The sequence below is a fragment of the Xenopus laevis genome, chromosome 6L (genome assembly GCF_017654675.1).
Source record: "Xenopus laevis strain J_2021 chromosome 6L, Xenopus_laevis_v10.1, whole genome shotgun sequence".
Taxonomy (NCBI): Eukaryota; Metazoa; Chordata; class Amphibia; order Anura; family Pipidae; genus Xenopus; species Xenopus laevis.
In genome coordinates, this window is record NC_054381.1 from 104,335,575 (window position 1) to 104,362,004 (window position 26,430).

At 36.9% G+C, this 26,430-nt stretch overlaps 1 protein-coding gene across 1 annotated transcript in view; it reads right to left on the reverse strand.

Annotated features, from left to right (window-relative positions):
- Positions 1-26,430, reverse strand: part of galr1.L (galanin receptor 1 L homeolog) — a 90,207-nt gene that overhangs the window by 36,773 nt on the left and 27,004 nt on the right. Inside the window, exon 2 of the mRNA XM_018267841.2 lies at positions 9,229-9,294. Coding sequence (XP_018123330.1) covers positions 9,229-9,294 — 66 coding nt within the window. The remainder of the gene's footprint in view (positions 1-9,228; positions 9,295-26,430) is intronic.

Sequence of the window (26,430 nt, forward strand, 5' to 3'; positions counted from 1 at the left end):
TGGCATAATTTTTCTGGCAACTGTGCTTCAGTGGCTGCGACCAAAAAAATGACTATTTTCAGCATTTATATGGCATATTTTTTCTGGCCTCTGTGCTTCAGTGGCTGCGGCCAAAAAAACTGGGCAAACAATGCCTACAAGGTCAACGACGTTGACCTTGTAGGCATTGTTTGCCCAGTTTTTTTGGCCGCAGCCACTGAAGCACAGAGGCCAGAAAAAATATGCCATATAAATGCTGAAAATAGTCATTTTTTGCCATACGTTGACTCAACGTATATGGCAAAAAATTACTATTTTCAGCATTTATATGGCATATTTTTTCTGGCAACTGTGCTTCAGTGGCTGCGACCAAAAAAACTGGGCAAACAATGCCTACAAGGTCAACGTATGGCAAAAAAAGTCCATATTCTAAACATGAACGAGAAATTATGTTCTTGTTGAATAAACTCCTGTAGTATAATGGATACCAAGGACAAACAGATCTTACAACCAAGTTTCCTAGAAACCAGACATGACTCGAATATGAAAACCCTATGTGGATTATAAGGTTTTATAAAGTACAATAACTGTCAATATTGTGAAAGAAAACTGGATATCGCTCAGCTACCACAAAGAGAAAGTATAGAATAAAATTATTTTTTTGTAATTCTAGAAACGCCATTGAAATGTCCTCGTGGGTAAAAACATTTGGAGCGAACCTTCTACCTTGTGGGCAGATGCAAATTATATTACAATGGTAACCCAAAGGAAATTTAAAATGATGATTTTTTTTTTTGTTGCAGTCAGCACTGTATAAAGGTAGATACTCACATATCTGGGAAATACAGTTAATAAAAGAATGGTATCAAAGATTTCCAAGAAAGTCTGGCAAATTGTAACGGCGTATCTTCCATACACCACCAAAAATTAGGCAGTGGGACAAGAGTTCTTACATTCCCTTTAGCTAAGTACTGATTACATTCTACATACTGATGAGGCTGATCCTATTGTATAAAATTTATATTCTGTCCTATTATATAGCAGAGATATACCCAACTCATGGCAACTATTCTCTTTGGTATCCTCTTACGCCAGATATTCTATTCTGTGGAGTCAAGTAAAACCATCTGCAAGTTTTAACCTTGGAAAAGAAAAGTGCAGCCCCTAAATAAATTCACAGTGAAATGTTATAATTATAAATGAATCAAATATAAGTGTGTGTAGGACTCGCAAGACCAGAAATGACTGATATAGTTGGCAAATTATATACATTGCAATTTGCAACATGTAGGGGCACATTTACTTAGGGTCGAATATCGAGGGTTAATTAACCCTCGATATTCGACCGTCGAAGTTAAATCGTTCGACTTCGATATTCGGCTTCGATATTTAGCGCTATTTGTTCGATCGAACTGTCGAAGGAATAATCGAATGATTAAATCCTTCATCGAAAGATTCGAAGGATTTTAATCCATCGATCGAACGATTTTCCTTCGATCAGAAATTGGCTAGAAAGCCTTCCCCATAGGCTAACATTGATGCTCGGTAGGTTTTAGGTGGCAAAGTAGGTGGTCGAAGATTTTTTAAAGAGACAGTACTTCGACTATCGAATGGTCGAATAGTCGAACGATTTTTAGTTTGAATCGTTCGATTCAAAGTCGTAGTCGAAGGTTGAAGTAGCCAATTCGATGGTCGAAGTAGCCAAAAAAATACTTCGAAATTCTAAGTATTTTTTATTCTATTCCTTCACTCGAGCTAAGTAAATGTGCCCCTTAAAGTTTAAACAGAAGGAATGTTTTCATTTCACATTTTGCACAAAAAGTCTTATGAATTTTATGGTCACCTCCCCTTTACACCTTATTTGATATATAATATTTTCACGTTTGTTACTAAGAGAAAAATAGATGTGGATGTCTTTTCTTTACCCTTTAAATGAGAACTTTCATGAAGGAAATTGTAAAGGTGCTACAATTGAATTTATTTTTTGAAATCCTCAGGGAGATATTTGAAGGCAACCCAACTTTATAATAAAATGTATTACAAAATTGTGTCGCCTTAACTCATCTTTTTACCAGGTATTTAATAAATTAATTGTAGCCCCTACGATTTAATTAATTAATTGAATATATTTTTTTAATAATATCCCACGACTTTGTAGTAGATATTAATGTGGGGTCTAAATAAGAGTGCTAGGATGAGGACTTTGTTGCTCAGGTATAGCATTTTCCCTTAGGCCAATAATACGGTGGCACAAGATGTAGGGTTTTATCGGTCCTGATTGAAAGCATGACCAGCAAATATGACCTAATATTGGTTAATATTAATACTGCGTTTTAGGATTTCCCTGAATCTTCCTTTCATTGAATTTACATTGTTTTAAATTATTTTTCCTTTGAGACTGTGACATAGGTGTGATTGAGTGGGGACCATTAATGGTATCCTGAATTTTCCCCTCTGTGTCTTGGGGGTTTTTTACTAAAATTCAAATTTATCACATATTTTATTTAAAAAAAAAACACTATAAAACTCTCATGCCTGATTTTAGCCCGTGACGTTACTGTGCTGGCTTCAGCCTCCAGCAGTCTCTGTTTATAGGTGTGCACTTTCCCCGTCTAGTGATGGGCGAATTTGCGCCGTTTTGCTTTGCCGAAAAATTTGCGAATTTTGCACGAAATTCGCGAAACGGCGCTCGTTTTTGACGTTGGCAAATTTTTACCGCAAATTTTCGCAGGAGTTTCGGCTATCTCCAATGCCCCCCATAGGCTAACATTCGGTAGCTTTTATTTTGGCGAAGTATTGAGTCAAAGGATTTTTTAAAGAGACAGTACTTCGATTATCGAATGGTCGAATGATTTTTACTTCGAATGGTTAGAATCTTTCGATTTCGATCGAATTTGACCAATTCGATGGTCGAAGTACCCAAAAAATTACTTTGAAATTCGAATATTTTTGGATTCTAACTATTCACTCGAGCTTAGTAAATCTGCCCCTAAGTACGTAAAGGCATGAAATGAGTAAGGCTATGTATTAATTGACTTTGTGGCCTAAAATAAAGTTCTCAGTTCTTTTACAAGCCTGTTTGTGAGATCTGTGAGTGCCTGCCATCTTCTATTTTGATTATTTATTAAAGGTTGAGTTGTTTTTATGTATTCATTTACTTTGTGGCCAAAAATAAAGTTCTCAGTTCTTTTACAAGCCTGTTTGTGAGATCTGTGAGTGCATGCCATCTTCTATTTTAGTTATTTATTAAAGGTAGAGTAAGATTTTTTCCAAAAGAAATTTGAGTTTTCAAGGGTAGTTTTCAGTAAAAACTCGAATTTTTCAGGTTTTTAATTTTTTTTTTAGATTTAGCATACCCCTGGAAATAGCTAGAATCTGAAAATACTCCAGCTAAAACCTGTCACGGTCATGTAAAAGTCAATGGCAGCAGTCCCTTGAATAGTGATGGGCGAATTTGCGCGAAACGGCGCCGGCGTCTTGTTTTTGACGCCGGCGCCCGTTTTTTTGATGCCGGCGCCCGTTTTTGACGCGAATTTTCGCAGGCGTTTCACGAATTTATTCGCTGGCGGCGAATCGCGCAAATAAATTCGCCCATCACTACCCTTGAACCATTTGAAGATGATTGTAGCCTTTATGATGTCTGGGTTTTTTCTGGGTTTTTTCGCTCTAAATTTCGATCAATTGAGTTTTTGTAGCTGAAAACTCAATCAATCCAAGTAATCGAATTTTGCAGTCCAATTGCACTGATTTGAGCTTTTTCCATTCGAGATTTTTCATAAATTATAAAACGTTTGAGTTGTGAGTTTATTCGAGGTATAAAGCCTCACAAACCCGACCTTTGATAAATAACAACCTAAATATGGGCACATTGATGGGATGGTAGAAACAAAGTAGATACATTTAAGAACTGTTACAATGTTTTACACATGAGCTGTTTCAAATGTTTTTTTATACAGGACTGCAATGTTCAGGGGTATAGTTTCTCTTTAAGTGCTGTCACTTTACATTACTAGGCATGTTCAGTAACCACACTAGCACATGTCTGCATTTATTATTAATATGTGGATAATGTATCAGGGATCATTACCAACCTGCTAGAAGGGGCAATCCCAATGAAAAACATTTCTTACTTGTCATTTTGTTTGGCAGGATGCCTCAAACTGTCAGCATGACTGCTATTAAGACAGATTGCTAGCTTACTACTGATAATAAAAAACAAATAACCAGAAGATTAATTACAGCTATCACCTTGCTCAATGATGCACAAAAAGGAAATGGTGAAACATACTGTAATTCTGAACTTAAATTTGTCAGGCAAAGTTGATAGAGCAAGATAACCTTTTTACTGCTATGAGTCACTGTTGAAGTTTATTGATCAGTAGTAAAGCAAGAAAAAAATCGAGGTATTAGACAAACATTTTTTTTAGAAGAAGTTTTCGAAATTTATTATTACCCGAAGCTGCTAAAAGTCTGAATCAGAAAATCCACCATCTCAAACCTGCCGAGATCATGTTGAAGTTAATTTCCCTTTTACAATTTGAAATTATCGTGATCTGTGATGAGTTTCGTCCAATAATACAAAAAGTTTGGGTTTCCGGGCAATAAACCGAAAAAAAAATGTGTGATTCGGTTGTCAAATCCGCAAGATTCGTATGATTTTAGTTCTCGCTTGATTTTATCAAGTCTTTTCCCGGCCCGACTTTTTCGAATTATTTTATTGATAAATAAGATAAGATGGGAGATTGGTCGAGCTTGGTTTAATAAAAATATGAGATATTATTATTATTATTATTATTATTATTATTAAATTTGAGTTTTAGTAAATAACCCCTTAAATGTATTTTGAACAGTAGTTTTTTTCAGTATCAGTTTCAGTTTTTCAGTATTTTTTCAGTATCTCTTTAAGGTACTGCCACACCGGTACTTAGGTGTCACTCCTTTCGATTTATGATTTGCTGAGCAAAAAAAGGTTAAAGGAGTTGTAAAGTCAAAAACACAAATTGATTTGCAGGTTCTTCACAAAACTTCTTGCTTTAAAAATTTCAAAAAGTTTCAAAAGCAAAGGCTAAACTTTGTCCTGATTCCCCCTCTGACCTCACAGACATTCACAATGTTCTGACAACCACTGGCCGTGCTACTTGGAAGGAAGTTTTGTCTCCTGCTCCTCTGCCCAAAAGTACAAAAACTGCTTTTGTTTGGCTTTGCTACAGACAGAAGCTTTGATGAGAAACAGACAGCTGCAGTTTTCATACTTTCAGGCAGTGAAGCAGGATCTTAAAATTCCCTCTAAGCAGCACTGCCAGCAGCCATCAGAACATCGTTACGAACAGCCGGCAGGTCAGAGGGGAAAACAGAACACAGCCTTCATTTCTGAAGCAGGTCATATTTTTTTAAAGCAAGTAAATTGGTGAAAAGTTTATATTTACAGCATATGTGGGTAGGGGGTACTGTATTTACTCTTTATTGTATTGACCAAAAAAATAGTTAGTCTTAAGAATTGAAACTAGCTCCTGAAAAAATTATTTCCTTGATGTGATCCATTTGAATATGTTTCTGTCATACAACACATGTTGGTTCTATGACACATTTATTCATACTTACTGTATTAAGGTTCCAGTTGTCTGTCTTCCAAATATTTTGAATGGTTGGGGGGGAGAATATCGTATCAAAATCCAAAGTTTTTTAATTCGAAAATTTACTTGGACCCTTAGTAAATGTGCCCCGTAAAGCCTACATTTTTCTACCATGTATATAAGTTGGGAATATCTTCTCCACCCAAGCCACTTCATTTGTACAAGTATGGGACCTTATCCAGAATGCTCAGGAAATGGAGGTTTCCGGATAATTGATCTTTCTATAATTTGGATCTTCATACCTTAAGTTTAGTACAAAATCATGTAAACATTAAATAAACCCAATAGGCTGGTTTTGCTTCTGATGAGGATAAATTGTGTCTTAGTTCGGATCAAGTACAAGGTACTGTTTTATTTTTGCAGAAAAAAAAGCAAATTATTTTTAAAAATGTGGATTTATTGGATACAATTAAGTATATGGGAGATGGCCTTCCCATAATTCAGAGCTTTCTGGATAACAGGCTTCCGGATAACAGATTCTATACCTGTACAGCATATACCCTCTCCATTTGACAGCACCATCACATTTTCCTAAAACAAATAGCAGCTTTCATCCGGCAGCCATTTTCCCTCTGACACATCATCAGTAACATTGACATGTGCAAACAGGACATGTATGCTGTAAAGTTCATGCAATGCAGAATGCAGGTTACACAGGCACAACATACTATGATAAAAAGTTCTGCTGGGGTTCAGCACTTTAATGGTTAAGCTGAGCTCAGGAGAGATGGTTAGGTGAAAAAATAGGATCAGACAGTTAGAGCAGAGTTTTCTATGGGAACCAGCAATGCTATCTCTTAACTGGCTGTTAGTGTGTTTAGTAATCTGAGCTGAGAAGAACTGAGCATGCTCATAAGCCAACAGCCAAAGAAAAGGGAATTTATCATATAAAATGTGTTTCTCCCAGCAGAGGTGCAAGCTAACAGAGGCCACACCAGAATGGGGGAAACAACAAAGAATTGCACCCTATTGAGTGTTGCGCCTTTGACATTTGAAGGGAGCTTCCGATGTGGGAGGCCATGCTGGGGCACCTGCATATGCAGAGACCTAGAGAATATTTTGTAGCAAATGGTAATGTCCTTAAATGTAAAATATGCTAATTGGCATATTTAAAAAGGCATGTCTTTTTTATGCCAGAATATTACCTAAAACTACTCCATTTCACAGCACCTCATCCACGGCTTGTCAAAGATTTTGTTTTGTAAAAATTGGTAGAGTATGTACAGAGCAACATCATTTAACGGGTGTTTTTCCACAGCTCTATTCTAGTTATCATGTCTTTTTATGTCAGAATTTTATACTCAGTTTATCATTCACATAAAACCACTGCTTAGCTTTATGAATGCTCGTTATTGGCGTTGTAATGGTGGGATTGTTTCAATGCCGTTTTTTTTCCAATCCGTCATAAATAAGCTTTATATTGAACATAGCAGGAATATTTAGCACTTACAATCCAACTCGTCTTTTACAGCACCATCCATGTTAAAAACCCTAAAGACACTCAGAGGAAAAAGGATACAAATATATTGTACTATCCCAACACCAAAAATTATACAGGAAATGTAGTGTAACAACAAGCCTAAAACATGACCTATATTATTTAGATTACCAACCCAAAAGAGTAATAAAACATGTGTTTAATAGTGGGTATTAAGTATAGTGTTAATTTCCTTAGCATTGATATAATATCATTGAATATGCAGGCTGATACCCAACTGTGATTCTGCACCACGACAACAACAGAAGAGTGAGCCTCTAGCCATCATTTACTTTACCTAACCTAAGGGGCGCAAGTGCGTCCCTTATAGCGGTTTCGAGGGCAATGGTATGAAAAGTTTCAGTTATGAAGAAAGAATGGTCAAGTTGGAGTTGTTCACACTGTAGTAGCACTTAAAGGAACAGTAACACTGAAAACTAAAATTGTATCAAAATAATGAAAATATAATTTACTGGTGTGTTTGCTTCAAAACACTACTATAGTTTATATAAATAAGCTGCTATGTTGCCATGAGGGCAGCCATTCAAGCTGGAAAAATGGAGAAAAGACACAGGTTACATAGCAGATAACAGATACAACACCATTGTGTCGGACAAGACTTTGTTTTCTGCTATGTAACCTGTGCCTTTTCTAATTTTTCCATCTTGAAGGGCTTCCCCCATTACTACACAGCAGCTTGTTTATATAAACTATAGTAGTATTTCTGAAGAAAACACACCAGTTTTACCAGTGCATGCTAACAGTATAGTATAAGTTATTTACCTTAAACGCTTTACACACTAGTGTGTTTGTTGATGTGATGGAGTAAGGTTTGATAAAATACCTCTGTAACTACAACTGCAACATACCAAAACAGTAATTTATCAATATTCTGGGGGTTTTTGCAGCCAAGTTAAAAAAAAAAGTGAATGCAACAATTCTGCACCTAAAAGCTGGCCATTTTATTTAGAAGGGGTATATTAACAAAATGAAAGCTATTTTTTGCGTTTTTGAGGTTAATTCAAAATCTGTCAGGCCGACTGAAAATGATAAGTAGAATGTGATTTTACTGCATTCAAGTTTTTTTTTCCCATTTTTTATGCAGCGTTATTGAAATTCCAGTATTTTGCCATAAACACATATTATATATATATATATATATATATATATATATATATATATATATATATATATATATATATATATATATATATATATATATATATATATATATTCATGTCTTCAAGTATTAGAAGAATTAGAAGAAAACTGGAAAATTGTATTTTTTTTAATTCTTCCTCTTATCAAGCCACATTTTCTGCTTAAACCTGTACCACTTCCTCTTTGGCTGATATGAAAGGGGATATTACATGATGCCAGGAAGCCTTTGGTAGACCACTTCAGAGATGTAGTTGATAGGATTAATTAAGTTAGACAGTACAAGTAGGATAGAGTTATGGGAGCTCGTTGAAGGTGGTGAGAGTTAGTGGTAGAATAGACAGTCAAGCAGCTGAAGCTCCAATGAGGAAGTAGAGAGGGAGCAGTGTTCCAGCGGCACCTCGCCCAATTAGGGACCCAGAGGAAGATAGACTAGTCTAGCATGGAAGGAGGCTGGGAATACTAATTGCATTGTGAGTGTGTTGTGAGAGAGTACAGGTGGCAAGAATCAATATGGAACTGTGATGGTGATTGACAATAAAATGATCTTGAGCTCAATGAAACCTCCAGGTTAATCACAACTTAAAATGGTATCACACATTCCCTTGTATTGTGACAGTGGTGGGCTATTCAGCCAAGTATCCCAGGAGGGCACAGACCATCACATTACAATCCCTCAGAAGCTACTATTTAAAAAACAGTAGGAGAGTGAAATGTGCTTGGAAATGTTCTAGTTTATTACAATATGATAAGGCTCAGATTTAAATGTAATATTTTATGCATTAAAAGATCAGCGTAAAGACATGAATGGTCAGACTGTACATACAGAACACTGGGAGAGGTAGAGAAAAAAACACAGTTGAAGGGTCTACAGTTTTTTACATTTTCCTCCATAGCCTGTCAAGCATGAAAGGTATAATATTTCCTTTAAATAATAATGAAATGTTGTTTTCTGCAGGTAAATCAAAAAGATATAATTACCTTTTTCTTTGAAGCCTCTGATTTCTTTGACATGTTTCTTAACTTTTTATGCAGGTGGTTGAGTACCTACAGAGATAAGGAAAGAAGGTTAATTTTTCTTCTCTGGATAAAAATCGGTAATCATGAATAATACTGGCATAAAACTCTGTTTAAAAGCTAGACTGAAATTAATCATAATCCATGTTGCTCAGTAGGGATGTAGCGAATTGTTCGCCGGCGAACTTGTTCGCGCGAACTTCGACCGTTCGCGTCCGCCTAATGTTCGCGAACGTTTGGGAACGTTCGCATTTTGAGTTCGCGTTCGATTCGAATACAAATCGTTCGACCATTCGACCGCTAAAATCGAACGATTTCCATTCTTTCGAACGATTTCCATTCGTTCGAACGATTTCCATTCGTTCGAACGATTAAAATCCTTCGAACGTTCGATTCGAATGAAAATCCTTTGATCGAACGATTAAAATCCTTCGAACGTTCGATTCGAATGAAAAATCCTTCGAACGTTCGAATCGAACGATTTTAGCGGGTGTTCGAAGTTCGCGAACGTTCGCATTTTTTGCCGGTGTTCGCGAACGGCGTTCGCGAACACCAAATCGGCAGTTCTCTACATCCCTATTGCTCAGTACAGGAACTGCTCCTGCAGAACTAAGAGCTGTGTAAAAAAAAAAAAGTGCAGACATACGTTTGTAATCTATATTTTATAGGGGAGGGGATTACAATTTAATGAATAAAAATAAAATATATGAGGATTATTCATATTTTGCTTTTTTTACTTTGGGATAGAGGGTGAAAAAATACATGTGAGCTCACTAGTGTCGTCTGGACCTATGATTAGATGAAAGGATCAAGTCTAGCAGAGGCTTAGCGTATATAATTTCTCTTGGTAGAACTTTTGGATTTTATTGAAGCTGTTTTGATTAAATATAGGTGGTAGACAAAACAACGGGCACATATAACTATAAAGACCTCTACAGAAAGCCCCAATTCTAAATTAAACAGTTATGGCACCTGCTATTCAGAATTCTTTGGACCTGGGGTTTTTTCAGATAATGGGTCTTTCCGTAATTTGGGTCTCCATGCCTTAAAAAAAAACGACCGAAAAAAAAATCACTGAAATATTAATCAAACTCAATAGGGTTGCTTTGCCTCCAATAAGGATTAATTATTTCTTAATTTAAATAAAGTACAAGGTTTTGTTTTACAATACAGAGAAAAGGGAAATCCATTTTTATATTTCCGGATAACAGATTCCATACCTGTACATTTAATTATGATATTAATTATAAATATGATTTTGCTGAAAATGACAGCTGTTGAATGAAGGCAGAGCTGAGATGATCTATCAGGGCCCATCAACCATTCAAACACATTTAGGGTTTGGAACCTTGTGCCTGCTTTCTGCACTTTGTTCTTTGCCCCATTTTTGGAAAATTTGTCCTTTTTAAATTATTTGATAAATAAAGTTGGTTACAGAAATGACAATATAATAAGGCACAGCAAAATGCATAGAATCTACCCCATACTGTATTACTACTAGTTTCTCCTAAGACAACATCAAGAAAAGCATTACAGTATATACAAATATATATTACTGGGCTTTCTTTAGACAATCTTTAAAGGAAAAATTAAATATCATGTAAATAGGAATGATCAGTGAGTGCTGACTTAATGGCCATCTGAGATAGTAATATGGCTTATGATTCATTCTTTCCATTTTTTTCTACATCTGGATAAATATTAATATTTATGAATTGATTGTACATTATGCCACTAGTGAGCAATTAGCGTATTTAGCAGACAAAAAGCCCTGAAAAATGACTTTGCTGCACAAGGCTCCAGATATCATTGAAATGAGCACGAACAGCTTCTTTCTCATTCCCCTCAAGGTAAACGGCAATGCCTTGGAGCACAGTTACTCTATCGACTTAAGGAGTCTGTGGAAAGAGAATGCAGGCAAGAAACAGCGAAATGTGGTGTTACAGTCTACTGTCTAAGCAAGTCCATTTCCTAGAGCTTTTTAAATCTTAAAGAGAGCAGTTTTAATGTTATTTTATAAACAAATGGAGCTATTCTAAAGTCCCGTTTCAGTTCTTTAGTAGTGTTATGAATACCTGTACTCAAACACAAACTAATCCTAATAACAGTTATAAACTATTGAATCGTCTACAAATTTTTATTCCATCTGTGCAGTATTTTTTTTTTTTGCCTTACCTGCCTTTTAAAATGAAGATAAAAATATGTTGTACTTTAGGTCTTATGGGGCCATGAACATGTACTTTATGTAATGTTTTCTTTCTATTACACAGTGCTGTGTATTACAAGATATCCTGCACAAAACTATGATCTACTTGACATGACCTGCATACCAGTATGTCCTCTTTCTTGAGAGTACTTTAGTAGATTTAAGGTATGGAGATCCAAATTATGGAAAGATCCCTTTTCTGGAAAACCCTATGTCCTGAGCATTCTGGATAATAGGTCCCATACTTGTATGAGTCTTTTTATATTTATATACATTCCCTTGATATAACAGTCTTAATTTCATGCAAGTGTCAACTCCCCTACAGTAACTACGTATTTCACACATTCTTACCCTAAAAATGATTGGGTAGAGGGCATGTGTAAGATCCTGGTGGTCTAGGGGGCCGGTGGGGACGCCCGCCGCACCTTCGGCGGGGATGCTTGCCGCATGGTGATTCCTCCTCAGGTGCCAGCGTCAGTGTGTGTTAGGGCACGCGCGGCGCTTACTTCCCGCATTTAGTAACGCAACGTCGCCGCCGTCATGACGTCATCACGCCGTGTCGTGAAATGTAAAGGTACTTAAAGGGGCTTTGAGTTCTAGCTCATTGCCCGTTGTTATGTCTAAACGTGTGTTAGTATCTGGGCGTGCTTAATATATCTGTTTAATTCGGTTTTGAGCCTGCCTGTTTGAATTTCCTGAACTCTGATTATCCTGACCCTTGCCTGCCTGACTATTCTGATTCTTCTGGTTTTGACCCTTGCCAGTCTGACTATTCTGATTCTTCTGGTTTTGACCCTTGCCAGCCTGACTATTCTGATTCTTCTGGTTTTGACCCTTGCCAGCCTGACTATTCTGATTCTTCTGGTTGTGACCCTTGCCTGCCTGACTATCCTTGAACGCTTCCTGCACCGATCCCGGCCTGTCTGACTTTGTCTGAACTCTGCCCACCCTGATCCCAGCCTGTCTGACTATGCTTTGTCTATTCCCAGTACTGTGCCTTCCGGCCAAAGACTTTTTAACAACTGTGCCCCTTTGCTCGTTCAGAACTCTTTCCTGGCTCCTCCCTTATTAAGACTTGCCAGCATCCAATTAGCGGAGGGCTCCTCCCGAAGTGAAAGGCGGATGCTACAGGCAGAAGCAGAGCCGAAACCAGGAAGCCTAGTACCTGTTCTGAATTTAGGGAGCCGGTCATGACAACATGGATGAAATAGACCCCTAGTTGTATGATGCCTTTCCTGTTAAATCCCATCATCTCCACTCATCGTTCTTTAAATCTTAGATGAGAGACTAATAAAGTTTTTGACTTCAGGAGAACACGTGGGGATCATTCTCCACTGTACATTGACGTTTCTCTGGTTGAAATTGTCAAGAGCACCACATTTCTTGGGGTACATCTGGCGGAGAACCTCTCCTGGTCCCTCACCAGCTCCATAGTGAAGAAAGCACAGCAGCGTCTCTACTTTCTGTGAAAGCTGAAAAAAGCCCACCTTCTACCACCCATTCTCACTATCTTCTACAGAGGGTCTATTGAAAGAATTTTATGCAGCTGCATCACTACCTGGTATGGAAACTGCTCTGTATCAGATTGCAAGATCCTGCAGCGGGTGGTGAGGACAGCGGAAAAGGCCAGAAGGCTACCAGAATTGTCAGGGATAGCACCCACCCTGCACATGATCTCTTTACCCACCTGCCATCCTGTAAAAGATACCGCAGTATTCGAGCGCTGATTTCCAGAATGCAAAACAGTCTGAACATATTCAACTGAAATATCCACTTTGCCCAGCATGAAATGTCCACTTTGCCCAGCATGACCTATACTAGAGTTAAATAACATTTTCAGGAAAGTGTATTGATAAATATGGAGAAAAAAACCCATATGGATTAGGTCAGAGTTTTTTTCAGATAATGTTGAGATAAATTCGGGCCTCCAAATCTCAAATCTCCGAATCTCAGCAGGTTCTTTTTGTCCTACAATTATGATTCAATTTGATCAGATAGTGGCTTATACATCTGCTTCCAATAGACTTTAGTGTAACTAATGTTTGTCTTTTTGACATAAATAAATACATTTCCAGAAATTTCTTTAAACCATTTAAGAGCCAAATTATCTGCCACAATAAACAATTATTTTTTAACATTCTTAGGGTTACTCTGTGTCTACAAGTAAATCTGAATAAATACATTTCAAGGAGTTGTATGTCAACTGGCAACACAATAGTAGACTGTATGGTGACATCTACAAGACTGTTAACATGAGGCTAAGGCATGGGTGATCAGCAGATTCTTTTTATTTATGCCAGAGGACATTTACATTATTCCCTCTTTTTACATTCATATCCCATGGATCCCCAGTTGACCTTCATGGTGGGTATCAAGACCTAGTGATAAGTTTAGGCTGATTGATACCCTAACACACACAGGATAGGATGGCCAAAGGTTAAAGATAATGACACACAGCGCAGTGGGTTGGCAGGAGGCATAGTGAACTGCACATGTTCTAAGTGTGTCAAAATGCCACCAACCAACCCCACTGTGCTACTCTGCATTTTCAGGAATAACAGAATATTCTGTTGGGCAATCCCCTAATAGTGTGGTTAGGGAAGGAAGTCTGTGAAGAGAACCTGGGTTGTCAGAAGAGCAAAATACAAATAGTCAGCTTTCATACGTGTATTTTTGAGTTATAAAACCATCCAAGTTTTATTCTGAAGGAGTAAGAACTAAGCCAGGATTACTAGTCTTGATAGTGCCTAAGAACTTAAAATTATACCCTAAAAACCTATAAAGTATTTGGAACACCTGTTTTAATTGTAGTTGGATATGTTGGTATGCATTGAAATCAATTTCCAAAGCTCAGCTTGTTATCCTGGTATTTTGATATCTAAAACAAAAAGAGTCTTACATGAATTTGGCAGTTTTTATATTGCGAATTTTCAGATTTGGACTTGGAACAGCTTTGGGGTATAATAATCGTGACAAAAAACGTGTTTGTTTGGACCGCAACTTTTTCGGGGAACTGCACTCAAAAAAGCACCATTAAAATGTACATGCGATTCCTTGCACCAGTTTCCTGAAAGACACCAAAGCTCGTCTATGAGAGAAAGATATTTATGAATTACAAAATCAACCAGTACCATGGTCTGGGTGTCATACCTAAGATGCCCATATTGACCTATTGACCATATTTTCCCTTTTCTGCATGAATAAGAGGTATAACACCTATATCATGGCACTCATGCTGGCTGATTTTGTAATTTTGTAATATATTCCTCAGCAAATCTAAGCAATTGAGGCTAAAACCCTCCATTTGTAACTGCAATTACCATTATGACTACCATTTCAACACCAGTCAGAAAATCAGGCTGGCTACTAGTTTGGCAGACCCGGGTAGTACACACTCTGTCATATATATATGCCTTGCATTCTGGGTCTTACCTCTGTCCATTATTCAAATTTTCTCTGTATCTCTATAACTTTAATCTTTATTTTTCTGCCCTGTGCATATACAGTACAGTATATATATGAGATGAAGTACAGGGGCAATAGCATACGAAGGATAAGTTATATTGGTAGATCGAGTTATTCAGTGAAGGTGTCCCATTATGGTTTAAATATCTTGCACCATTGACCAATAGACTGGTGGCTTCCATGTAGGGCTATGTAATATTCCATCCATTCCTGTGATGCTTAATGTTCATTTTAATATGCATTAGCAGCCTAGCACCGGGTGGAGTAATGAGAACAGTTATGGATACAGGAAAGGGAAGTCCAGTTCTGCAACTGAACTGGACTAGATTATCACAAACTACACTGGAAAAGAGCTCTGTGGCACATAAGGTGAATATACAACTCCACTTCCATAAAGTCTTATACCCTGCCAGTAATGACTAATCAGTTTGGTGTACATACTATGGCTTACTCTGGGTTCACGCATGCTCTCTACACTAGCAACAGGACCCTCCCTGGACCCCCTACAATGCTGAAAAGATGATCGCGGGGGGAAGGGGGGATGGCAGAAGGGTTTAGGATTGTCCCTGCTTAAGCCAGATTGTTACCACAAGTGGGAGCCTTTTGACACACACAAACCTAAATAAAGCAGTCTGGTGGAGTGTGTCTGATTGCCCTTGTCTGCTAATCCCCCTTCTGTACATGTTTCCCATCCACCTGCTCTGTTTTGTGCTGACATTTAGCTTGGTTCCCGTATACCTCTGAAATATGATGTGATAAAACTCCTTGTGGATCTACTTTGGCACACAAATTTGACTCCGTGCACAAATGTGTTGTTAGCAGGGGTTTGGGCAGTATAGCAGTCATAAATACAAGTATGTGTACTTAACACAAGTTTGGGCTTATGGAGATGTCTAAGAAATGCAGTATTATCTCTGCACACACAGGTTGCCATGGCAACAGAGTGCTACTAAATGTTTTCATTTCATTGTTGTTTGTTTTATTTAGAATGTCTCTTGCTCGACAGCAGCATAATTCTTCATTATTTTTTTCTATGTACTTGGTTTTTTTTACGTTTATTACTTGTTGAACTTTATTTAAAGGGATCCTGTCATCGGAAAACATGTTTTTTTCAAAACGCATCAGTTAATAGTGCTACTCCAGCAGAATTCATGTCAGATTTCAAAATTGAATATAAAAAAATCTGTTTGCTCTTTTGAGAAATGGATTTCAGTGCAGAATTCTACTGGAGCAGCACTATTAACTGATTCATTTTGAAAACATTTTTTTTCCTATGACAGTATCCCTTTAACAAGTTTTGTGTCTCATTTTGTGTTCATTGCGGTGGGGGAGGTGGTTTCTCACTGTTTGTTTGTGGATACATAGATCCCTGAGAAAGGTCACATTGAAGTGACCAAAACGTGATTAAATAAATATTTTTGATTGATTTGCCAAAGACTCGTTAGTGCAGAACATTTTTGGGTTGTTACAGTGCTCCTTTTTCATACTGAGGCCATTCCTACAGTATGTGGTCTTGCTCTTCATATGTAAAATTCAAGGCAGGTGCTTTAAGCATGGCACATCCCTGCCAAAATATCACAAAGCCACATATTCATTTGTAATGCAATCACCATAACTGTGTGGGAAAATCAACTCCAGCTTCTGTTTAAAGTAAACACAACATTAAAACCTCTGTCTTTCATCCCACTATTATTTTCTTCACTGGCTGTTAATATAGAAAGCATGTTACAAAACATTTAGTCTTACTGGGCAAGTTTGTCCAGTTTAACTTGTGAATATATCGCGAAAAATTCAGAAAATGCGTATTTTAACACCTACGTCAATTTGCAGGCATTGACTGCATCAATTTGACGCGCGCCTATTTTGTTCAATTGCATTAAAGTCAATGGCGTGTGTTTAATTGTCGCCAGCGTCCATATTGGCGTCAGCATCGAAATTGTCACCAAAAAAACTTTCGCCTATGAATTTTCACTGCAATTTTGCTGACGGCGAAATGTGGAAATTCGCCACGAATAAATTCCCCCATCACTTTTTATTACAAGTGCATCTGATATTTCATAGGGCTCTAATAACACCTCAAAAGAGCATCCCCTGTCCATAGAGGGGGATCTGCTGTAACCTTACATTCTTAAACTAGCAACCTATAAAAACTAGCAACCCATAAAAAGGTATACATCTAAAAAGTAAGTTATTTTTCATTATGCTGCCCATACAGAGTATTCTGGCTTATTGCTGATGCTTAATCTGCCTTTTCTTAATTTATATTTTGTTCTATATGGGGTGCAGATTTATGCATCATTCTTGCTGGAATGCCTCACTATCCATTGTATTCTCATTATTAGAAGAGGGCTCCACAAACAATTTCTCAGTAATTATATAAAAATGAATGTTTCAGGCTGCCAAGATCATATAAAGAAGAACATATACAGTAAACTGAAGAGTTAGCTTTGACTAGAGAGGCATTACCGCATATTATCTTGGCTAAAAATAAGTTTATTGCTAAAATTCTTTCATCGCTAATATCCAGACTTTTTTCAGCAGCCATTAGAATCCTCAGCAATGGAAAGTATTTGAAATATTACCCATCATGCCTTTACATTTATCCTAATCTTGGGACTTTGTGTAGTGTTGGGTTATAGTCTGGTTTCTCTTTATAGATTAATAGGATATATATTAGTTTCAATGTTTGGTTTATTATAAAAATCTGGCCCGTGCAATGAGCAAGAGTCAGCGAGCTTTCATATTTCCAGATAAAACAAGATTATATTACCTTCTGGCAAAGTTACCGTACTCTTTTATCTGACATGATAAACGTCATGGAAACAAAACCAACAAAAAAAGAAAGACAGAAAAAGAAAAGGAAATAAATAGAGAACACTGCATTTTTATTAATACCAGCTATCCAGTAACGGTGAAAACATGTATAATTGTTCTGAACATAAAGAAGTGCATAATTATCTGTCTTCTAAAGTATTTATACATGTGGTGCCAAGTTTTTACGCAGTGCTACAGAAAACTAAACACACAGAAGTTGACAACGAGTAAATCTATAAAATGTCTTCTGATTTAAAGGAATCCACATCTGTTTTGTATAGAAAGACAATACACAATTTGCTTTGTAAGATGTTTAGCGGAAGCACAACAATCTGTACATGTTCAGCACTGAGCCACAAATCAACAGTGAACAGGAGGTGCCTTTGAAATTTCTGATATATTTGCAAACAATACCAGCCAACAGAAATATCATAATACAGATGAGCAGTGGTGTAAAAAAAAAATTAAAAAAAGTAAAAAAATCTGAAAACTTCTTAAAGTCTGAATTGATTTAAAATGCTCCAATAGGAGCAGCGCAGCTCCCATTGGGGCAAATTCACTAAACGACAAAGTGCCTAACGCTAGAGTGAATGCGCCAGCGTAGCGCATTTTCGTTAATTTGCCGATTCACTAACGGCGTAAATTCGCTAGTGTTACTTCGCACCCTTACGCCTGGCGAATTTGCGCAATGGACGTAACTACACAAATTCACTAAAGTGCGCATTTTTCAGAACGCTACCTTTTACGCCAGACTTCCTTCGCCACCTCAGACCAGGTGAAGTGCAATAGAGTAGATAGGAATTGCTTCAAAAAAAGTTAAAAAAATTTCTAAGTCCCAAAAAACGCTGGCGTTTTTTTATTTTTTATGGGTGATAGGCTGAAAAAGATCTAAAAATTTTTTGGGGCTACCCTCCTTCCCCCCTACATTTCCTAACTCATGGCAACTTAACTATACAGTGGGCACATGTGTAGGGCAAAATAAAAATTTTATTTGCTGTTTTGAAGGTTTTCCAGGCTTGTGTAGTGCTGCTACATATACCTCCATTGTAACTTGAATTTGGCGCCGTATGCAAATTAACCATCGCTAGCGTAACTTTGCTTTGCTTGGTGAATTAACGCTAGCGCAACTTCGCAACCTTACGCTTCCCCTGAGCGCAACTTCGGATTTTAGTGAATTTGCGTAGCGCTGGTGAAAATACGCCTGGCGAAGCGCGGCAAAGCGGACGCTGGCGCAATAACGAATCTTAGTGAATGTCCCACATTGACTTTTATAGGACCTCGACAACTTTTACCTGGCACAGTTTTGTATTAGTAAGAAAATCACACATTTTTAGAGATTCGTGGAAAAAAAACGTAATTCAATTGTTAGTAAATGGGCCCCTACGTCTAATTAAAAAGACGTATTTAGACATTAAAAATAGGACTTTATAGATAACAGGTTTTTATATAATGCTCAAATTTTTCATGTTTTTTCCTGAATTGCTCAAGTTTTTCATGTTTTTTTCCAAAAGCCCCAGAAAAGTTTAATTTTCAGGCAAAACCCAGTGCAGACCATGAAAACTTCAAACTGAGATAGGTGCCTCTCCCATTGACTTAAACAGGACTTCCACAGGTCTCAGATGGTGGATTTTTGGATTTGAGCTTCGGGTTATAAGGGTAGAACTACATGGGCAACTTCAGTGCGTTTCCGGTGGATTTGACGCCTGTGTTTTGGAGCAGCGTGTCGGATCCGCCAGAAACGCACCAAAGTCGTTCATGTAGTTCTACCCTAATAAATCTCTTTAAAAATGTAAGGTTTTAGAATTCAACTGTATGGAGTTATTAAACACATTAAGACAGGGCCTTAATTTAGGTAAGGTTTCATGTCACACTATGTGACCTGACTGAATCCAGACTTCAGGACTATTTACAACCCGCCCTAATTCATTGTATTATCTCTACATTTGATCTCTATCTATCTGTAACTTCCTAATTTTTTGACCATGAACCTTTCACTGATGTAACAATATATATGCTGTGCCTTTCTAGCTTTCATTTGTATTTTGCCTGACGAAGAGGCCTTGGTGCTCCGAAAGCTTGCAATGTAATTTTATTGTTAGCCAATACAGGTATCACTTCTACAATACTTTTTGTATTTGTTTGTTTTTTTTATCTGTTATTAATTGTTCAACAATTTTTAGGTTTTTAGAACACAATTCCATACAATCTGTGGTAAACGTGGTAACAGTGGTATGCATTCACAAAACAGATATTGGATCCGTTATCTCAAAACCCTTTATCTAGAAAGTTTTGAATTATGGAAACCATCTCCCATAGACCCCATTTTATCCACATTTGCTTTTTCTCTGTAATAATAAAACAGTACCTTGTACTTGATTCAAACAAAGATATAATGAATTCTTACTGAAAGCAAAACCAACTTATTGGCTTTATTTAATGTTTACATTATTTTTCAGTAGACTTAAGATATGAATATACAGAAAGATCCATTATCTGTAAAACTCCAGGTCCCAAGCATTCTGCATAACAGATCTCATACCTGTATGTACAGTATGTTATAGAACGGCTAATTCTAAGCAACTTTTTAACTGGTCTTCAAATATTTTTAGTTTTTTAATTATTTGCCTTCTTTTTCTGACACTTTACAGCTTTCAAATGACCCCATCACTGACCCCATCTAAAAACAAATGCTCTGTAAAGCTACAAATGTATTGTTATTGCTACTTTTTATCACTCATCTTTCTATTCATGTTTCAGTCCCCTATTCACATCAATGCATGGGTTCTAGGTTAATTTGGACCCTAGCAACCAGCTGAAATTGCAAATGGGGAGCTGTTGAATAAAAAGGTAAATAACTCAAAAATGACAAATTATAAAAAATTAAAACCAATTCCTCTATTCACTCTCTACATCCTATTAAAAGTTAATTTAAAGGTAAACAACCCCCTTTAAGCACATGTTCTCCAAAACATCTCCGTAGGTCTATAATGGAAGTAGAGAGAAGCAAAAATTACCCTAACCCTATTTTTCTTGACTTATCTTCCATTACAGTCCTAGGGGGTGTCTTGGACTGTTTGAATACATTGTACAATACATTGAAAATAAATGGGAGGTTTTTTTTAGAACATGTTGGTGCTCCCCACGTATCACTTTTCTTTTTGTTGAGTATATTTCTATGCTTTACACTTATTTATGGTTTAAACTTATATACTCTGGTGACTTGTTGAGCTTTCTCCTATTCCTTAATCCTCCATTATGACAGTCATTAACCCTACAGACGGTTTCTGATCTTAAGGCAAAGTTGCATAAAGAAAGCATAATACTATACTTAGGCATATAGCACTGCTATTGTAAGTGAAGGCCGAGGAGCCCAAGTTAACTGTTTTGCTATTTTTTACAAACTGGCCTATATTTTTAAGGGGGTTTTTCACCTTTAAATTAACTTTTAGTATGATGTAGACATTGATATTCTGAGACAACTTGCAACTGGTCTTCATTTTTTTTTTTTTTTGTGGTTTTACAGTTTGGAATTTCAGCGGCTGCCTGGTTGCAAGAGCACCCACACTTGGGAAGTTTGCAAGCTACTTCAATTCCATACCTTCAGCAATAACTGTAAAGAAAATATTTGATAGTCTATTAAATATTTACTTTTTCTCAATGATATGTGTATGGGAACAACAAACTCATTAGCAACTTCCTCATCACTATCACTCTTTGTTTGACCATATTATATTTGTTCATCTGACTTCCTGTTTTGGAAGAAACACAGTCCCATAACTGCAAGTTTTTTTTCCATTTCTGTTTCATATTTAAACCTCCTATTTTGATTCAGTATATTTTTTGGCAAAATTTGTGTTGTTTCATTTAAAAAGATTCTGCTCAGTAGCTGCGATGGGTAGTTTAAAAGTAAATCTAATATTTCTGTAGCATTAAAAGATAGAAGGTAATGAGAAAAGACAGTTTTGCCAGCGTATGAAGCACTGAGAATGTAACTGTTGATGATTAGGAATGTTATTCTGCTCAAGAAATTCAAGTGCTTTATATAGTAATTTAGAGGCCATAATGAGCCTTTTGATTAGAAACAGTTTTTAATATTTGCAAACAATAATTACAGCTTTGCTTGTGTGTATAAATCCTTTTGGATCTCATGGGATAACAATTCACAACATCCAAGGCCTGATTCCATAAATAATACTGTTTTAATAGAATTTGGATACATTTCCAAATCTAACAGTGGATTATCAATGGCTACACAATGTTTATTGCTTAATTTGTATTTATGCCATATATATATATGCCATACATTCACTCACAAAACACCTACAGATGGAGCACAGTTTAAAGGGGTGGTTCACATTTAAGTAAAATGTTTAGTATGTTATAGAATTGTTAAGCAACTTCAATTGCTCTTCATTATTTATTTTTTATAGTTTTGTAATTATTTGATGTTTTTTCTTACTCTTTACAGCTTTCAAATGAAGGGTCATTGACCCCCATCTATGAACAAATGTTCTGTAAAGCATTATTATTGCTACTTTTATTACTTCTCTTGCTATTCAGGTCCTCTCCTGTTCATATTCCAGTCTCTTATTCAAATCAATGCACTGCTATATGAAGACAGGGTGGGATGAGCTATTTCCAAGCACGTTTCTGTCACAATAGCAAACATCGACATATAAAGTTAGTTCCAATTTCCATAGTTTATCAAACTAAGACACCTTTTAAATTAAATCTCATTTCCACTTGAATGCCCAAAGACCAATTTGTCTGATTTCCAGTGCCTCAGAAATACAAGACATCATTTAATATGTTTTTAAGGTGATACTGACAAGTTAGGGGACAGCAAAACGCCTAGGAGCCTAGTGAATTTATCAAGGTGTGTGTTTTATTTTATGACACCCGAACGGCGCATCTGACTCCATTATACTGTATTACACCAGTTCAGACCACGCAAAATGCATTAAAGGAGAAGAAAAGTCGTTTCACACTTGGGGGTGCCAAATGTTAGGCAGCCCCAAGTGAATGTATTTACTTACCTGAAACCCCCAGGCCGGTGCTCCTATCAGAAAACTGCACCGGCCCGAGGTTATTCCAGCGAGCGCCACGGAACGCTTCTCTTGCAGCTTCTTCTTTCTTCTTGTGGCTGCGCATGCGCATTAGAGTGAATAGTCGAACTTTAAATAAAAAGTCATCTTTTTCTACAGCAAATGCATCTGCCCTGGGAAATTTGAAGAAATAAGAAGCCAGAAGAGGAGCGATCCGTGGTGCTCGCTGGAATAACCCCAGATTCTGCAGTTTTCTGCTGATAGGAGTTTTCTGCTGATAGGAGCACCGGCCCAGGGTTTCAGGTAAATAATGACTTTCCTTCTCCTTTAAAATTTAAAGCATCAAGTAAGTTCCAGTGGAAGTTGCTTTGGAAAAACGTGCAAGAACCTGAATTGGATGAATGCCATATTTTCCCATGGAATTTTCAAGCAGCTGAAAAAACATGCATCTATAAATAAGGATTAGTGATGACCGATTTTTTCGCTAGCCATGGATTCGCTGCAGAATTCCGCATTTCGCCATTTGCAAAAGTTTTTGCGAAACTGCTGCAAGAATTTGCAGTGGAAAAATTCACCACAACAAAAAAGTCGCTATAAGAAAAACACCAACTGACTAAAATGCAATTGGACAAAAAAGTCGATGAGATGAAAAATTTGCCACAAGAAAAAATGCCCTTTGACTTTAATGTATCTGGAACGAGAAAAATTGTTGCATGTGTAAAAAATTGTCATGCGTAAAAAAAAATGTGGTTGCATTTCGTTAATTTTTCGCCGTTTCGAAATGGGACAAATTTGCTCATCACTAATAAGGATTTTTGGGACAAAATTCCTTAACTACAATGTCAAAGTCTGATAAACTCAGAAAAAAAACTCACTGATAAACTGACTGCTGCTAGCTGTATTTCATTTGAATAAAAAATGACAAATTTAAAATCAGCTAGTGTTACTTGTCATATGAGATTAGATTAAGATCTAATTATAGGATTCGTGATGAATAGATGGCTGTTAGTTATGGGCTGGTATGTAAAACCACAGAGTGAATAAGGGTGTATATTCTTCATTCCCTAGCACTGTATGCACAGAGAAAGAAAAGCCTAACTATATTGCATAAAGGACCACCTATTACAAAATTAGATCTCAAAGCAAATTTAGAAAAGAAGGCACAAGACACTGGCAGACTGGGCTTATTCCCAACAATTCCAAAACTTTCAGCTTCACTTTACTGGTACACAATTAACAATTTAGAGCAAATCTGATTTCAGATTCTACCATTGCGAAAGCTTTGGAACCTCAGCAGAGACGTTACCTGATACCAACTGCTAAAAACATGATTGCATTGAATTTTTTTCTCATTAAACAGTTCCTTACTCTTTTACCTGTTTACGGTTTCAGTGCCAGTGTAAATGAGTTTATTTGTTTTATTACAGAGATATTATTACAAAATAATTACATTCACTCAAGCACTCAATCTGATTTCAAGGAGAGTTTTCAACTACCGGATTTGGAAAAAGTTTGTAATTTATTAACTGGTGGAATCAACATTACTGATCGGTGTTGCAAACATTTCCCCACGAATTTTACAGTGTACCCTGAGTTGTAATACTGCCAGAGCTTCACTCGCCACATTTAAACTGTAACGCTAATTCTAACTATGTTAATATAATTCTAGTTTTCTCAATTTTCAAATATCTTTCTATCAAATAAATGATAATCATTATAATGTTAACTACCTACATTCATTCTTTAATGGTTAGCTTTTTAATGGCATTTATTATCACACGCAAATGAAAGATGTACTGAAAATGCAAATCATTTTAATTTTGTGTGTGTGTGGGGGGGGGGCTATTGATTTTAATTGACCCTGCTGCAATTTGAAACTTCTAGAGTTGACAGGTGTAGTCTAAGCTACTCTCTGGTACTAACTTACTCCTTTTGTTTGTTAATAGAATATTGTATTCAGCTGTGACAAAAAGTAAAGATCCAACCATGGCAATGGAAGCAATAATCAAATGAATTAGCTATAATGGCTTTTGCAGAAAATCTGTATAGTCTGTTAAATGAAGGTATAAAGCAGTGCCAGACTCTGCAAATTAAGATACCGCTTCACGAACAAAAAACATAATGGCAATTTTTTTTAACAAACTCTCAGACTAACAGGTGGTATAAAGAAGAGATAAAGGCTCATCACCTACTCAGCAATCTCTGCAGTAGGTAGTGAACTGCCCAACTAAAAAAAAGAATTTCAGTGTATTTAATTAGATTAAATAAATAATATATAACTCTAACAAAAGTGGTTTAATGCCAAATGAGTTCTGAGCTGATGGAGAATGCAATCCTTCTTGCATCATATCATTTGAATAATATTGCAAGGCTTATTCATAATAATAATAATAATAATAATAATCATCATAATAATAATAAGCAAGAATTTATCAATTGTAACTGCCTTGTCCTGGGTTTGGGTTGCTACAGATATGAGGAGTCATTTACAACCACAGGGAGGCACAAGTTCCAGAGCAATAAAGGTTTCAAGAGAGCGTTAAGTAGTTATAGTTATAGAATGGTTAATTCTAAGCAACCTTTCAATTGGTTTACATTATTTATCTTTACTAGTTTTTTTTTTAATTATTTGCCTTCTTATGACTCTTTCCAGCTTTCAAATGGGGGTCACTGACCCAATCTAAAAGACAAATGCTTTGTAAGCTACACATTTCTTTTTATTGCTACTTTTGATTACTCATCTTTCTATTCAGGCCCTCTGCTCATATATCAGTCTCTTCAAATTCAAATTGATACATGGTTGCTAGGGTAACTGGAGAGCTGCTAAACTCAAAAACCACAAGTAATAAAAAATGAAAACCAATTGAAAATTGTCTCATCACTCTCTACATCACACTCTACATCACACTAAAAGTTAACTCTCGTTTAAACAACTGCTTTCAAAGCACTTTTGCACGGAGTGCTGCAATAAAATTCTGGCAAATAGCGGAATCTGGAGTCTTAGCATGGCATTGTCCTTACTGCCTGCCTATGTGCATTAGAGCCCTGATGGGGGCTTTGCCTCCTTCAGCTCCCCAACTTTGGAGCTAATGTTAGGGGTGGGTAGGGGACAGGAGAGGAGGACACCTAAGTGCCTCTCCCCCTGCCTGCCCCTTTAGAACTGAGTAGGACCTAAAGTTTGTGTTTTTAGCCACAGTCCACAGGTCTCTGCACTTCAAACACAGGCCTGTGGCTATTTGCACATTGCCCCACACAGTGCGCAAAGTGCTTAAAATGCCCAGTTGCTGTCTTTGTTTTGCAATTTGCACACTGCATGGGACATTGGGAATGTGCCCTATGGCTTGTAAATAAGCTTTTGAATAAAGACTAATGTTTAAAAGACAAACAGGTCATGGCAGGCAATTCATTATTCAGTGGCCCTTATGGATACAGAATAGTAGTGTTACCCTTTGTTGGTACACTCTTTTACTATAGCTCAGTTTATGGCAAATCAGGCAGACCTGAACCACTGTACTGGGAAGATATTAGGAACTGGATTTTAGTGCAGTGCCAGGAATTACACCTCAGCGGAATTCCACTAGGACAAATAAACCACACAGTATGCCGTAAACCAACTATAACTTTACATAGTAAAGG